General features: G+C 40.9%; 1 protein-coding gene and 1 long non-coding RNA gene across 3 annotated transcripts in view; one reads left to right on the top strand and one right to left on the bottom strand.

Annotated features, from left to right (window-relative positions):
- LOC140134960 (uncharacterized) overlaps positions 1–8,745 on the bottom strand; it is a 162,972-nt gene extending 154,227 nt beyond the window's left edge. Inside the window, exon 1 of the long non-coding RNA XR_011856434.1 lies at positions 8,462–8,745. This is a non-coding gene — a long non-coding RNA (uncharacterized lncRNA). The remainder of the gene's footprint in view (positions 1–8,461) is intronic.
- Positions 4,691–16,185, top strand: LOC140134959 (interleukin-18-like). Of its 2 annotated transcripts, none has more exons than XM_072155809.1 (5): positions 4,691–4,930; positions 6,449–6,508; positions 8,118–8,255; positions 13,534–13,672; positions 15,582–15,722. In XM_072155809.1, the coding sequence occupies exons 1-5, from the start codon at positions 4,918–4,920 to the stop codon at positions 15,703–15,705; spliced, it is 474 nt and encodes a 157-aa protein (XP_072011910.1). In that variant the 5' UTR covers positions 4,691–4,917; the 3' UTR covers positions 15,706–15,722. The 2 variants fall into 2 exon arrangements, with proteins under 2 accessions (XP_072011910.1, XP_072011909.1); XM_072155808.1 differs by having other exon boundaries at positions 4,742–4,930; positions 13,534–13,667; positions 15,582–16,185.
- The last annotated feature ends 1,625 nt before the right edge of the window (positions 16,186–17,810 follow it).

The following is a 17,810-nucleotide window of genomic DNA, read 5'->3' as shown; positions in this document are numbered from 1 at the left end:
TTTTCACTCAAGTTAGGAATACAGAGAAACGATTTATACCTCGAAAAACCAGTTGAGTGACTTTCACCAGACCGGTACAGATGTATGAAATATTTGTTTCATTACACTTAAAGGGGTGTTCCCACTTCACAAAATTAATGTTATTGTTTGTATGATTAAAAATAATTCAATGTTCTAATATAGACACCAAAACGAAAAACAGGGGTGAGGTCAATGGGGCACTGACCAAAACCCACCCCCACAAAGTATATGTATATATACCTACATAGAACAAAGAAAGAGCAAATAATTGATGTAAGCAACCTTGTGGTTAAAAAGTCAATTTCATTTTATTATTTTATACATACAAAATAACAAACAAAAAATGGAGCAACATACAGAAAGAATTGCACAGTACCCAATGTAAACTCTAAACATATATAGCAGCAGAGGTTCCCTAGGATAACAGAATATTGCCAATAGCCCAAGGTAAGGCCAGTAAATAGTGATACTAAGAGTAATAGGACTCTAAAAATAGCATAGTAAACGATAATAGAATAAGTAAAGGGAAACCACTTCAATGCATCTCGGTAACATACAGACCGTGGGTGCTGTGCAGAACCCCGACACGTGTTTCGCCAGGAAACGGCTTCGTCTGGGGGACTACTAAGCAAAGGGAGAGGCAGGGCTTAAAAATATGGACCGTCCTATCAGGGATCGCCAGCAATTAATAAGTACATAATCATAGATGATATATATGTGTATTATATAAATGACATAAACAGATACAGTAGTTTACCTACTACAGGTGCATAAAAACATTTTTGTATAAAACAGTACATAGTTACAAAAATTACATAGTAAGTAAATATATAAGAGTGAGTGACCAAAAAACCACACGTGCTAGTGCAAAGTGCTAGTGCGAAAAAAAAAAAAAAAAGTGACACAAATCATGCAAAAAAACTTTATAAATGTATAAAATTGGGAAAAGGGGGCTGGGGATAGGGGAGGATGCTTGTCATTTTGTATGTATAAAATAATAAAATGAAATTGACTTTTTAACCACAAGGTTGCTTACATCAATTATTTGCTCTTTCTTTGTTCTATGTAGGTATATATAATGTTCTAATATAGATTCTCTATCAATTCCTCATGGGTTTCTAGATCTCTGCTTGCTGTCATGATATAGAAAGCTTCTTTGCTTAATCCAGTGCACAGAAATCTGACCATAGTCACAGCTCATTGGTATCATAGAGAGTAATCAGAGCTGTGTGATATAAAGAGCTGTGCACTTGTATGACCATGGTCAGATTTCTCTCCACTGAAAATAAACATTGAAGCTTTCAATAGAAGGACAGCAAGCAGAGATCTAAAAAACTGTGAGGAATTGATACAGAAAGTATATTGGAAATTTGTATAACTTTTCATTATGCAAACAATATCAGTTACTTGCTGAAATGGGAACAACCCTTTAATTTATCTGGAGGTGGATCGCAAATTTAGCAATCACTTTCTAATGGATTAAGAACACTTTACTAAGATAAATGTTTAAAATTATTACCTGAGCCCCTTTGTGATCTGACCTAACAGGCTGTTACACTGTCTCACCCCCCCCCCCCACCCCTGCTTCCTCTGCACTTGTGCAAAAGGGGGGGCAGCAGTAGGGTGAGACAGTGTAACAGTCTGTAGAGCCAGATTATAGAGGGGCTAGGGTAGCCCCTGAGGCTCTTTAGCATAATCATAAAAGATGATTTTAGAAGGATAATTAGATAACAAATATAAGAAGATACCACAGTCACGGTGCCTGGGTCTATGAGTAATGTCCTTGGTTTATCATGATGGATTTTGATGGTAGATTTACTTTAAAACTTGGACTAATGCTTAGAAATATGCAACTTTGGATTATAAAAACATGAGGTACTTTCATGACTAATATAGGAAATATATGTGTGGCACAGGGCAGGAGCTGAGCCCATACAGTGTTACACAGGTGACACCTCTAATCCATGATTTTTGTGTCACCACATTTAAAGACCAAAAACAGAACAGATCTAAAGGTTGGTCCTATGCCTGTTGATATGTGTGTAAAATAATAATACAGTACATAGGAATTTTTTGATTTGATTTTACTGCAGTTTTTAGAATTTTTTGCGTTATTTTTAACAGCTTTAAATGTAAATTTCATACCTTATATGTGGGTTTAGGAATTTAGTTATTTCCCGCTTAAGGCTAAAGCAAAGCTAAACCGCACTTGACTTTATACTTTTATACATTTTATATTCCTTTCCTATGATTGTGTACAATTCCTGTTGTCTTCTTGGCACTTTGGATAGGTTTCACAAAATAGTTTTTGCATGAGTAAGGTTATTTGAGCTAGAATGACAATTTGAGGACTTTAATAGTATGGTGTTATTACAGAATCTGGAATTTATAGTAGTAGTCATGATTTCTTATGTAATAGCAATGGTCACACAGGTGCGCGGCTCATTCTATGCCTGGCCATGTGATGTCACACAAGTGCCCGGCTCGTTATATGCCTGGTCATGTGATGTCACACAAGTGCCCGGCTCGTTATATGCCTGGTCATGTGATGTCACACAGGTGTGCTTCTCCTTATTTCCGAGGTCATGTGATGTCACACAGGTGCACGGCTCGTTCTATGCCTGGCCATGTGATGTCACACAGGTGCCCGGCTCGTTCTATGCCTGATCATGTGATGTCACACAGGTGCCTGGCTCGGTCCATGCCTGGTCATGTGATGTCACACAGGTGTGCTGCTCGTTATTTCCCAGGTCATGTGATGTCACACAGGTGCACGGCTCGTTATATTCCTGGTCATGTGATGTCACAAAGGTGCCCGGCTTGTTCTATGCCTGGTCATTTAATGTCACACAGGTGTGCTGCTCGTTATTTCCCAGGTCATGTGATGTCACACAGGTGCACGGCTCGTTATATTCCTGGTCATGTGATGTCACACAGATGCGCGGCTCGTTATATCCTTGGTCATGTGATGTCATACATACAGGTACACATCTTGTTATATCCCTGGTCATGTGATGTCACACAGGTGCGCGGCTCGTTATATCCCTGGTCATGTGATGTCACACAGATGAATGGATCGTTATAACCTTGGTCATGGAATGTTACACAGGTGCACAGCTTGTTAAAACCCACAACTCTGATTACTATCTAATACTACCGAGTGGTGCATCTGTGTGACCATGGTCGGATTTCTGTCCACTGGAAGTAAACATAGAAGCTTTCTAAAGCAGGACAGTAAGCTGAGATCTAGAGAACTGTGAGGAATTGATGCAGAATGCAGGTTGGAAAAATGTATTCATCATGTAATTTTTTATCATGCAAACAAGAACATTAATTTGAGCATTAATATTTTATAATCTTTTTATTCATGGCCAGCGTGATGATGCACTGGTGGGTCATCCTTGTTGTGTGTGTGGAGTTGGAGGGAGATTGCTATGGTCTACTTTTGGCTACATCTCTGCTAATACTGACAATAAGGTAGGATAAGATATGCCATAAATATCCTATAGGTGCAGACCAAACCACCAATCCTCGAACCAGGTACCAACACATGAATTTTGTTGAGTGGGAAGAACCGAGGCCCAAATTATAGGGACAAGACATGGGTTATGTGGCACGAAATCCTCATTATTTTGGAGAACTAGCTTCCATACCTTCTCCTGATATCTACATGATTATAATATTGTCTCCATTAATCAGAACAAGAAAAAAGTTGGATGCGTACAGGAAATCACATAACCAAAAAATCCATTTATTGATACAAACAGTAATAATAACAAGACAACAAATATAAAAACACTTAAAACATACACCCAGTGGGTGTATAAAGCTTCCAAGGGTAATAGTCCCTTACACTCCCCATCCACAATCAGTAATTCGCACAGATAGACAATTATTTATAGGTAAATTACCATAGTCGGTCCTAGAAAAACTTCTAGATGGCGGCAATACAGTAAAGTGCTCTGTGCAAAACAAGCTTGCTCCACTCCCCATCCAACTGACCTGCCTCCCTGGCTTTCGTCCCAGTACTAGACACCACATGTCTCTTCTACAATTGGGTATTGTATGAGCAGGTGGAGGGTTTACCAGGTTTTACTCCACACTTTATTGTTTTGCACAGAGCACTTTACTGTATTGCCGCCATCCAGAGGTTTTTCTAGGACCGACTATGGTAATTTACCTATAAATAATTGTGTATCTGTGCGAATTACTGATTGTGGATGGGGAGTGTAAGGGACTACTACCCTTGGAAGCTTTATACACCCACTGGGTGTATGTTGTAAGTGTTTTTATATTTGTTGTCTTGCTATTATTACTGTTTGTATCAATAAATGGATTTTTTGGTTATGTGATTTCCTGTACGCATCCAACTTTTTTCTTGTACTGATTGTTGCATCAATTATTAGGATGCGTGGATACATTATTTGCTTACATTGTGGCGGTGCCTGCTCTCCTTTTGTGTAGTCAATATTGTCACCATTATCAGCATTTCTCTCTTTTTATGGCTAAGACAGTAGCTAGCGTCCAGTGGAGATTGGTGTACACATGCATATAGGAATGTCTGGGGTCTAGGCTTTGGAGGTCCTCCATCAACTTTTTTGGACAAAAGCTTTCATCCACATTACTCTTTTTCCGAAGTAACACTACAAAAGTTGGGGGGTTGGGGGGGTATGCAATAATAATTGTTCATATGAAAAAGAACAAGCGTAGTCGATTGTAGTCTTCATTTTCTTTGTGCAGAAGAATATGCTCAGTAAGGAAATTCCCATGAAAAATGCTGAATGAAGAATCACATGACCAGGTGAAGTAAGAGATTCTACAGCGTATCAGGGAGGAACAAAATACTCGTGTGTCTTTTGTCTGACTTGTCCCAAACGCAAGAACAGAGCTACAGAAATGACTGCAGTAGGTAAGTGTGACTGGGGCTGTGTAGGTTTGTCTATGCACGCAACGAGGGAAGCACATAGCCTCCACTCACACGATAATGACATTTGTAATAGACTGCCCTTTTGTGGCTCACGGCCGTGTACATGAGCACTTAGAAGGGAATGGGGATGCATGATAGCTGTTGCAACAATGGGGCAGATTTATCAAGCTGTCTAAAAGTCTAATTATTCTTAGCTGCCCATGGCAACCAATTACAGCTCAGCTTTCATTTTACCAGTGCTCATGAATATTTTAAAGGGGAGCTGTGATTCGTTGGCATGGGACTGTGTGCATGTAGCTTAATCAGGGAAACTGTTATTAGCAATAGATTAGCTCTAAAAGTTCTTTCCCGTATCCTTCAGTATTTCACAACCCAGGACCTACACAACATATCTCAAGTCTGCTGTAACCAACTACTGTATGTAATCTAAAAATATTTGCTGTGTACAGGATTACCAGTGGCGTAACTAGAAGCTGATGGGCCCCAGTGCAAAGTCTGTGCCAGTCCCCCGACTATAATGTAGGGTTTATAGTACTTGTCTTCTCATATGAGAAAGTGACACCAAGAGGGCCCCCTAAACCTCTTGGGCCCGGGTGCGACTGCAACCTCTCCACCCCCTCAAGTCACGCCCCTGAGGATTACTAAAAAGAGCCATGAAATAGCCCACAAATAGCTCTACTTTGGGTGTTGGTTCTTACAGGTCTTGTCATTTTTACTATTATGTGGACAACTGTGATTCTCTGATGGTGCGGGAAACTTTTGACCAGAAGATTCCAAAAAGATGACTTTTTTAAATTATGGGGCACATTTATCAAAAACCTTGTGCAGTTTACCTGTGTATAGTTCATTATTTGTGGCGACCGTTCTACATGGAATCTGGTGCCCCAAGCACCTCTCCGACACACCAATTCTGCCGGACTCTGCATGAAGTGTGTTGCACGGTATGACTGTGCACAGGAATTCCCCTTTTATGTGCAGAATATATGTCGGGAATAGTGCAGCAACAACACAAATGAGTCATGTGCGGCACAGACACTTCTTGAATACACGTGTAAGCAGTCTACACATAAAAGAATGTGCAAAGTCCAACAGAACACTGTCGCAGGGGCTTTAGTAAATGTGGCCCTAGAAAAAGAGTGTGAAGTGCCCCTTAGTAACAGTGTTACTTCTGCTTTGCTATGGGAAATCTGTCTACCAAATTGAAGACCAGTCTCTCCCTCTTATCCTGTTCCTTACACAGCTTTGACTTGCCTAATAAATGTTGATTATACATAAAAAACCCTAAAAATTCAAATTACCCCCATTTTCCTAGAACTGATATAAACATAAATAAACAGTAAAAGTCATATACATGCACAGGCTTATATGCAAATGTATGCAAATGTGCTAGTGAAATCCAGCAGTTGTGTGGTTATGTTTTTTCACAGATTACTCCGCGACAATGAACGGATAAAGTTTGACTTATTTTTTTTCTATGTTCTATTCTCCATTTTCCTTCAGATATTCAGATCAGCGCCATAGTGCATGACGGAATCTTAGTTTTTGAGCCTAAGCCAATAGGTGAGTAATAGGGAACTGTAATGAGCTAATAACCCCTAAACTGGAGAATTACTAGTCAAGTTCAGTTCTCAATTTGTGGATGGAAAAGTTTTTTCTTTAATATGTGTCCCGAAAAAACAATGCGTTGAGGGGTAGAGAAAAGAAAAGCTAAGAATTAAAATCTAAAATACTTTTAAATTGCAAGAAACTAGAAAGGGAAATTTGCTCTGGTCAAAACAATTGTATAGATAGTAAATGATGTGCAGTACTATAGTCAGGGTCGGCTCCAGGTTTCAATAGACCCCTGGGTGACAGAGCCTCAGTGGACCCCATTGTACGTGGCGGCATTTAAAAAATTCAGAAACTAAAACAGTCTCATGTTCCCTAGTTTATCATACCAAGCAGCCCCTTCATAGTTATTTTATATAAGCCGCCCCCACATTCGATGGATTCATTAAATACAGCATTATGTGGGCCCCCCAGCAGCTCTGGGCCCTGGCACTTGCCCAGGTATGCCCAGTGCTGGTGCCGGCCCTGACAGTAAATTTGTGCAAATTAGTCAATTTGCAGAAAGAGCCCCAAAAGATTCAGAACTGCATGTTATCTGTCCTGGACATTGAACGTGAACACTGACATGTCTTCCTCTATCTTCTCCCTCCATATTCTTTTATGCTAACTTCTCCTCCCTCGATATGAGATCTATCAGTGATGGAAGAGGAAGGAAAGCATAAAATTCAATGTCATCAATCACAAAATGGAGCTCATGTAGTTTGTTTTTATGACTCACAAAATTTTATAGGCTCTCTAAAGTAGGTGGAGTTCTGTCCGAGAGGACCACCGTCTACAACTACAACTCCCATGATCCCGCAGTTCTTAGTAACAGCTCCTCCTACTTACGCTCTGCTCCCAGTGATGATGTAACAGATTTTCTTGCTCTGTTACCATAGTAATGTGTGACTACCATCACTGCACATTACCTCACTGAGATGATGTCTCACCACAACACTGGCCATACTGGATGCACTGCAACCAGCCGACTACAGCCAAACGCAGTGATGATCCCATGACTTGCCCAGGAAGGTGCAGGACCTGTGATGTGGACATGTGACCAGCGGCCATTTCTGTCCTGTATCTCCTCCACAAGGACAAAGTCGCAGGACTGATTAAAGGGCCGGTAGCATCTTAATTCTCCATAATAGTGTATGCCCACAGCTAAGGGAAGCAAGACTAACTACACATTAGCTTATATTTTAATGACCCTTATGAATATGAATTATGCTTATTCCTGGAATACCCCTTTAAGGATGCACCTGACACCCTTTAACTCAGAAAGATAACTAAGAAAGACCTCTAATGTGAGTTTATCACAAAATTGTCATACATATAACTTGTATGGCCGAGTACAAAAGTACAAGAATATACACATCTGTAATACTGGCAGGAACCTTGTCTTAAAGGGAACCTGACCTCAAACTGCTCCCAGCCTGGTTTTGGATAGATCTAATAGGCGGCCAACAGAAAAAATCTGCAGTTTTTGACCTCTTTGGGGGGGGGGGGGAGCATAACTAAAAATTACTTTAATTCATTTAAATATATATGTATGTGTAAATATTTATTTTTTACATTACAGAGTTTCCAAAAGATTCAGATATACAAAGTGACTCATTTAAAAAGTCGAAAGGGAAGATAACAGGAATGATTGAAAATGTATTTAAACAATGGTTGAAATTTCACCCTGATGATTCCGCCTTTACTAATCCAGGAACAGGTACTAAAAGTGTACTGGTAATGTGAGATTGAAAGTATCCAATGTTTTATCAGATTTGATCCCAAACATTTAAAGGGAACCTGTCACCAGAAGTCAGAATTTTACTGGTGACAGGTGAGAATAGGCCTTGCATAGTACACTATATGACACCGTGATTGACAGCTCTGCTCCCCTCCGTTCCCATAATATCCTTTTCTATAGATTACCTGGCTCTCTGCCAAAAGTCCTAGTCAAGTCGTGGGTTGATGCCACATTTCAAATGCCAACGCTCGCCTCCTCATTAGCATAATAGTCCACCCGGCCCACGGGACTCATTATTCAATTATTTCCCTTCCCACTTCACGTCAATTCTCATGATGAGGTCGGCTCACCGCACCGAAACCTCGCACCTGTGCGGTTAGCTATATACCCCGGCGCGTGTGCAGTTCGTTGCTTGGTGGCTCGATGCGCCCAGCAACGAACTGCGCATGCGCAAAGTCTCTGCGCACTTCAACTAGGCAGCGCTCAGGTACGCAAACAAGGGGATGATATTGTAGAGAGTGATAATCCTCTCACTTATTAGTTTGCCATTCTTGTTCTAATATTTACAGGGGCCTTATGGTACGTATATCTTGGTCCTGTATGCACACAAAGGAAATGCTAATAGGACATCAATTTTGGCTCCTGGACAACTCGTGTAGGTAGCAACGTCCGGTTTGTTGATTTAGAACATGGCCTGTGTAAAATCCTTGTATCCTAGAGCTGGGGTTGTATCCTAGAAGAAGTGTAACATCACTACCATCTATTTGCCGTGGCATGGTATTTTACGTGACATGTCTGCTCATTTAAATATTTTAGTATTTATTTTCTTTGCTTTCAAATTCTCCTCTTGCTTTGTCCTTGTCAGCCCCAGTGTGTTTGGAGATTGCCTTAAGCCCGGAGATAGTTAAAAATTGTGCCACGTCATTGTGTTAAAGGATTTCCCAAAAAGTATGGGTCAAGAGTAAAAGAGAACATCCAAAAGAGAGTATGTCAATATTGAAGAGAGGCGGATGCCCATAAGTGGGTAAATATAACAATTTTATTAGTTTTCACAGATACAAAAAAGGATAAAAGCAATTAAAAAAAGCACCCTAGGTGCTATACAGATACCATTTTTCCAGTGCACCATGGTAAGCAATTCAATACATGTAAACAGCTAACACAATAGATAAAAAAGGCACCATCAATGTAGTATATCACAAGAGTAATAGTATGGTAGGTGTAAAGTATAGAAGGTGCTAAGGTAGTCACTGTTTTACCTGGGTGGAGAGCGTCAGTGTTGGGCACTGGGGGCAATAATACCCACCAACAGGCTTACTCAGGGGTAAATGAATGATGTGGGGGCAAAACGCGTGGGATTATTGCCCCCAGTGCCCAACACTGACGCTCTCCACCCAGGTAAAACAGTGACTACCTTAGCACCTTCTATACTTTACACCTACCATACTATTTCTCTTGTGATATACTACATTGGTGGTGCCTTTTTTATCTATTGTCTTACCTGTTTACATGTATTGAATTGCTTACCATGGTGCACTGGGGACAATGGTATCTGTATAGCACCTAGGGTGCTTTTTTAATCGCTTTTATCCTTTTTTGTATCTGTGAAAACTAATAAAATTGTTATATTTACCCACTTATGGGCATCCGCCTCTCTTCAATATTGTCATTGTGTTAAATGTGTCACAAACTCTGACTAAGCAGTAACATGCCCCTTTTACACATTTTTTCTGTGCTGTTCAGGTGTGACACAAATCCAGCACAAACACTTCTTAAATAATCTTTTCAGTGCAAAGCCAGACAGAAAACTTTTGAAGCCAGAACAATAGATCTGGGCCCATGTGTCCACATCTTCAGATGCATCTAAATGAGTTATATAGTAGTGGTCTACTACGTTGGCAATGGAGGATTCAACCAGAATTGTACCAGTGCATGAAGTTCTCCCTGCCCACAGAGCATTCCTGATATAATAACGGGTTCTGGTGTAAAATAACCTGAAATAGTGGAGTCACAATCCTTGGCCTTAAAGTTCAGGTATAGAGTATTACAGGAAATGTTAAAGATAGAAGTACAGGACATGTAGTGCAAATAAAGAGCAGTACAGGGCATGTAGTACAGGTAGAGGGCAGTACAATACATATAGTACAGGTAGAGGGCAGTACAGGACATGTAGTGCAAATAAAGAGCAGTACAGTACATGTAGTACAGGTAGAGAGCAGTACAGTACATGTAGTACAGGTAGAGAGCAGTACAGTACATGTAGTACAGGTAGAGAGCAGTACAGTACATGTAGTACAGGTAGAGGACAGTACAATTTATGTAGTTCAGGTAGAGGGCAGTAGAGTACATGTAGTACAGGTAGAGGGCAGTACAATATATGTAGTACAGGTAGAGAGCAGTACAGTACATGTAGCACAGGTAGAAGGCAGTACACGGCATGTAGTACAGGTAGAGGGCAGTACAGGACATGTAGTACAGTTAGAGAGCAGTACAGTACATGTGCTACAGGTAGAGGGCAGTACAGTACATGTTACACAGGTAGAGAGCAGAACAGTACATGTAGTAGAGGTAGAGAGCAGTACAGTACATGTAGTACATGTAGAGAGCAGTACAGGACATGTAGTACAGGCAGAGAGCAGTACAGTACATGTAGAACATGTAGAGAGCAGTACAGGACATGTAGTACAGGTAGAGAGCAGTGCATTACATGTAGGTCAGGTAGAGAGCAGTACAGTACATGTAGTACATGTAGGGAGCAATACAATACATGTAGTACAGGTAGAGGGCAGTACAGTACATGTAGTACATGTAGGGAGCAGTACAGTACATGTACATGTAGAGAATAGTACAGTATATGTGGTACAGGTAGAGGGCAGTACAGGACATGTAGTACCAGTAGAGGGCAGTACAGTACATGTAGTAGAGGTAGAGAGCAGTACAGGACATGTAGTACAGGCAGAGAGCAGTACATGACATATAGTACAGTTTGGGGCGCAGTACAGTACATGTAGTACAGGTAGAGAGCAGTGCAGTACATGTAGTACAGGTAGAGGACAATACAATATATGTAGTACAGGTAGAGAGCAGTACAGTACATGTAGTATGGGTAGAGAGCAGTACAGTACATAAAGCACAGGTAGAGGGCAGTACAGTACATGTAGTACAGGTAAAGGGCAGTACAGTACATATAGTACAGGTAGAGAGCAGTACAGTACATATAGTTCAGATAGAGGGCAGTACAGGACATGTACTTTTGGGAGGGAGCAGTACAGTACATGTAGCACAGGTAGAAGGCAGTACAGTACATGTAGTACAGGTAGAGGGCAGTACAGTACATGTAGTATAGGTAAAAAGCAGTACAGTACATGTAGTACAGGTACAGGGTAGTACAGTACATGTAATACAGGTAAAGAGCAGTACAGTACATGTAGTACAGGTAGACAGCAGTACAGGACATGTAGTACAGGTAAGTACAGTAGATGTAGTACAGGTGAGTACAGTACATGTAGTACAGGTAGTGGGCAGTACAGTACATGTAGTAGAGGCAGGGAGCAGTACAGGACATTTAGTACAGGTAGAGGGCACTACAGTACATGTAGTACAGGTAGAGGACACTACAATACATTTTGTAAAGGCAGAGGGCAGTACAGTACATGTAGTACATGTAGAGAGCAGTACAGTACATGTAGTACAGGTAGAGGGCAGTACAGTACATGTAGTACAGGTAGAGTGCAGTACAGTACATGTAGTACAGGTATAGGACAGTACAGGAAATGTAGTACAGGCAGGGAGCAGTACAGTACATGTAGTACATGTAGAGGGCACTACAGTACATGTAGTACAGGTAGAGGACACTACAATACATTTTGTAAAGGCAGAGGGCAGTACAGTACATGTAGTACATGTAGAGAGCAGTACAGTACATGTAGTACAGGTAGAGGGCAGTACAGTACATGTAGTACAGGTAGAGTGCAGTACAGTACATGTAGTACAGGTAGAGGACAGTACAGTACATGTAGTACAGGCAGGGAGCAGTACAGTACATGTAGTACATGTAGAGGGCAGTACAGTACATGTAGTACAGGTAGAGGACACTACAATACATTTTGTAAAGGCAGAGGGCAGTACAGTACATGTAGTACAGGTAGAGAGCAGTACGGTACATGTAGTACAGGTAGAGAGCAGTACAGTACATGTAGTACATGTAGAGAGCAGTACAGTACATGTAGTACAGGTAGAGGGCAGTACAGTACATGTAGTACAGGTAGAGTGCAGTACAGTACATGTAGTACAGGTAGAGGACAGTACAGTACATGTAGTACAGGCAGGGAGCAGTACAGTACATGTAGTACATGTAGAGGGCAGTACAGTACTTGCAGTACAGGTAGAGGACACTACAATACATTTTGTAAAGGCAGAGGGCAGTACAGTACATGTAGTACAGGTAGAGAGCAGTACGGTACATGTAGTACAGGTAGAGGACACTACAATACATTTTGTAAAGGCAGAGGGCAGTACAGTACATGTAGTACAGGTGGAGGGCAGTACAGGACATGTAGTACAGGTAGAGAGCAGTACAGTACATGTAGTACATGTAGAGAGCAGTACAGTACATGTAGTACAGGTAGAGGGCAGTACAGTACATGTAGTACAGGTAGAGTGCAGTACAGTACATGTAGTACAGGTAGAGGACAGTACAGTACATGTAGTACAGGCAGGGAGCAGTACAGTACATGTAGTACATGTAGAGGGCAGTACAGTACATGTAGTACAGGTAGAGGACACTACAATACATTTTGTAAAGGCAGAGGGCAGTACAGTACATGTAGTACAGGTAGAGAGCAGTATGGTACATGTAGTACAGGTAGAGAGCAGTACAGTACATGTAGTACAGGTAGAGAGCAGTACAGTACATGTAGTACAGGTAGAGTGCAGTACAGTACATGTAGTACAGGTAGAGGGCAGTACAGTACATGTAGTACAGGCAGGGAGCAGTACAGTACATGTAGTACATGTAGAGTGCAGTACAGTACATGTAGTACAGGTAGAGGGCAGTACAGTACATGTAGTACAGGCAGGGAGCAGTACAGGACATGTAGTACATGTAGAGGGCAGTACAGTACATGTAGTGCAGGTAGAGAGCAGTACAGGACATGTAGTACAGGTAGAGGGTAGTACAGGACATGTAGTACAGGTAGAGAGCAGATTACATTTTTGTTAACACTGACAAAACATGTTTTCTTATTATTTCATTTAGAGAATCAACCGTTTACTCTTCTGAAATACAGAACTGTTCATACAATTGATGGACTTTCCGTGGCATTAACCGTGGAATATGAAAATGAGACATACTGCTTGTGCTGCACGGACGACATGAAGCTTGACTTTAAGGTTATGTAAGCTTTCAACTATATGACATGTAATCTGAATTTTCTACATCCATGTTTGTGAGTTTGCAGTGCACTTTCAGCTGCTGGGTGGGGAGTTGCTATGTAATGTAATGTTGCCTTCTCTAGTGTCTTTACCCAGGAAAATCCCATGGTGGATGACATGATCAGGAATAATGGAAATTCTCTATTAACCACTTCCCAACATGTGACGTAATAGTACGTCACATGTCGGGTCCCGGTACATGGAGAGGGCTCGCGGGCCGAGCCCTCTCCATAGCCGGTAAGTCTTTGCTGCATATTGCTGCAAAGGCTTACCAGTAACACCCGCGGTGCCGGAACTGATTGCGGGTGTTTTACTGCTGATTGCGGCCGGCAAAGGTGCCGGCTGCTTCAAAAAGACGGCGGCGCGCGGGCGCCGCCATCTTTCTGTGGATCGTCGCTCCCCATGACGTCATCGGGGAGCGGCGATCCGTCGCCATGGTAGCTTTGGGTCTCACGAAGACCCAAAGCTACTTCGGGTTAACCCATGCATTACAATGTGCTATCTGCACATTGTAATGTATGAGTAGTAAAATCTTCATATACTGCCATACTGTAGGGTTAAAGTACCCTGAAAAATAGTAAAAATAAAAAAAAAGTTTAAAAAAAAATTATAATAAAAAAACCTAAAAATTCTAATCACCCCCCTTTCCCTAGAACTGATATAAATATAAATAAACAGTAAAAATCATAAACACATCAGGTATCGCCACGTCCGAAAATGCCCGATCTATCAAAATATGATAACGGTTTTTCACTGCATTTAACCCCGTAACGAAAAATCGCGCCCAAAGTCGAAAATGGCACTTTTTTGCCATTTAAAAAAAAAATTTAAATTCTATAAAAAGTGATCAAAAGGTCATACAGTCCTAAAAATTATAACATTGTAAACGTCATCAAAATCCACAAAAAACGGCACTGCCCACAGCTCCATACACCAAAGTATGAAAAAGTTATTAGCGCCAGAAGATGGCAAAATCCCCCCAAAAAATTTTGTACAGGAGGTTTTAATTTTTTTTAAATGTATGAAAACATTATAAAACCTATACAAATTTGGTATCCCAGTAATCGTACCGACCCAAAGAATAAAGTAGACATGTCATTTGGGGCGCTCAGTGAAATTCGTAAAATCCAAACCCACAAGAATACGGCACAAATGCGTTTTTTTACCAATTTCACTGCATTTGGAATTTTTTTCCCGCTTCCCAGTACACGGCATGGAAACGGCATGGTGCTGCCATCTTTCTGTGGATCACCGCCCCCCGATGACGCCATGGTAGCTTCGGGTTTCAAGAAGACCCAAAGCTACTTCGGGTTAACCCATGCATTACAATGTGCTATCAGCACATTGTAATGTATGAGTAGTAAAATCCCCATATACTGCCATACTGTAGGGTTAAAGTACCCTAGGGAGTCTGAAAAATAGTAAAAAATAAAAATAAAAAAAAAGTTTTAAAAAAATTATAATAGAAAAACCTAAAAATTCAAATCACCCCCCTTTCCCTAGAACTGATATAAATATAAATAAACAGTAAAAATCATAAACACATTAGATATCACCACGTCCAAAAATGCCTGATCTATCAAAATATAATAGCGGTTTTTCACTGTGTTCAACCCTGCAACGGAAAATAGCGCCCAAAGAAAAAAATGCCATTTTCAAAAATATAAATAAAATCTAGAAAAAGTGATCAAGAAGTTGTCATCAAAAGTCGCAAAAAATGACACCACCCACAGCTCCGTCCACCAAAGTATGAAAAAGTTATTAGCGCCAGAAGATGGCAAAATAAAAAAAAAAATTTGCACAGGAGGTTTTAATTTTTGTAAATGTATGAAAACATTATAAAATCTATACAAATTATTTTTAATGTTACAGAAAGGAGAATGTCCGATCCGTATTAAAGACCACCACAGTGACATCATCTTTTTTCAGCAACGATTCAGTGCAGGTGACAGCAGCTTCAAGTTCGAGTCATCCTTACATCCAGACTATTATTTAGCCGTCAGTGAAGAGTGCGGAAAATGCAAGTTAATCCTCCAAAAAAGTAATGGCTTCAGTGAACTGGAAAGGTTTAACGTGGTATAAAGGGCAGCATGGTGTGTGCCGAAAACCAAACCAAAGACGTGTATTATGGGCATTATACCATGTATTATGTATTGTTACATGATAACTACTGTATGTGCCACTACTGCGTCCTTCACATTTTCACATTTCTGTTCATAACTTTAACACCTAATAACAAGTTTTTAAGTGACAACTTTTGCTTTAGGCCTGAGGTGGTGCAAAAGTAAAAATTTTATTCTACCTTGGTCCTTGGTTATAGGGAGCGTTTATAAGTTCTTTATTATTCTTACACAACCTGGGGCCCATCATAAAAAAATATGAACCTGGACAACCCCTTTAATATATGTAGGTAAATTATTAGACAAATTTAAATTATTATCAGGCATTGTAAAAAAAAAATAAACATCAAACAAGATTATTTTATTGTCTCATAAATAATATGCAGTTGAATTGATATCCTAAAGAATCAAAGGTCGTCTTTTAGCTTTTATTATTTTGTATGTTCTATCTAATTTAACTACAATTTTTTAATGAAACTTTATCCTTCACATTGTAAATACAAATTTTTTATTCAAGTGCTTTTGCGCCGCACTTTTGTCGGACTGTGCAAGCGTAATAGACCATATCGCAGATATGCAGGACAGGGTGGCGGCCGTCATGCCCTTAGTAAAAGAGCATATGGAGGAGGCAAAAAGAATTCAAAGTCGGGTTTATAACAGGTACAGGCCATAGTAAACTCTCTATGGGCAGCTGGCCTAATCGCAAACCCCAAGGAGACACACTATTTGGGGATTGTGATTGGTCAAGGCATAGTTAAACCCTAGGTCAACAAGATCGACGCTATCCAGAGTTGGCCTCAACCGATGAGCAGCAAACAAGTCAGCGCTTTCCTGGGCATTGTTGGGAACTACAGATGGTTTATACCCAACTTTGCCACAGTATCCACTCCCCTGACAGATCTGCTGAAGGGTAAAAGATCTGTCTTGGTGTGGTGGATAGTAAATTCTCTATGGGCAGCCGGCCTGATCTCAAACCCCAAGAAATGTGCGCTTGGTATGGAGGAGGCACACTATTTTGGGTATGTGATCAGTCGGGGCATAATTAAACCCCAGGTCGACAAGATCGTCGCTATCCAGGGTTGACCTCAACTCATGAGCAGCAAACAAGTCAGGGCATTCCTGGGCATTATTGGGTACTACAGATGGTTTATACCCAACTTTGCCACAGTATCCGCTCCCCTGACAGACCTGCTGAAGGGTAAAGGCCTGTCATGGTGCGGTGGAATGAACAAGCAGAAGGCGATAAAGAAGGCAATAAAGTTTGTGTTGATCTCTAGTCCTCATGATGCCAAGCATAAATAGAGAGTTTATAGTGCGTCAGATGTAGGGCTGGGAGCTGTCCTGTCTCAGGAGGTGAATGGAGAAGAACACCCCATTACCTACCTGAGCAGGAAACTCACACCAGCAGAGAAAAACTCAGTATAGTAGAAAAGGAATGTCTGGCAATAAAATGGGCATTGGAGTCCCTAAGGTACTACTTGCTGGGACTACAGTTCCGTCTCATAACTGACCACTCTCCTCTCACATGGATGAGTAGAACTAAGGAAAAGAATTTCACTAGGTGGTTCTTGTCTCTCCAAAATTTCAGTTTCACAGTGGAGCACTGAGCTGGGAAACTGCCTTGTCCCGGTCGCATTGTTTAATGTCAGGAGTTCGCCCGGTGGGTCAGAACTAAGGGGGAGGGTCTATAACCTGCATGTGTCCCTACTTCCTGCACTACTACCAAGCTTCTGCCAGAGAGACTACCCCACATTGTACAGCTCCATGGAGTTAATGGTGCTCTATAAATAAATAATAATAATAATATTACACAGCTGACGCCTGCCTTTAACTTTCCCAATTTGTGCTGGACTGATTGCAACAGTTCACTTGTTGTTACCAGATCCCAAACTGGACCAAGACACCTAACAGTCTTGGATGGCCAATCAATGTTCCCTGTGACATTATCGTAGGGCACCTATCAGTTGCAAAAACAGCGTTA

This window comes from Engystomops pustulosus, chromosome 6 (genome assembly GCF_040894005.1).
Source record: "Engystomops pustulosus chromosome 6, aEngPut4.maternal, whole genome shotgun sequence".
NCBI lineage: Eukaryota > Metazoa > Chordata > Amphibia > Anura > Leptodactylidae > Engystomops > Engystomops pustulosus.
This window is presented reverse-complemented; position numbering and strand designations above follow the sequence as displayed.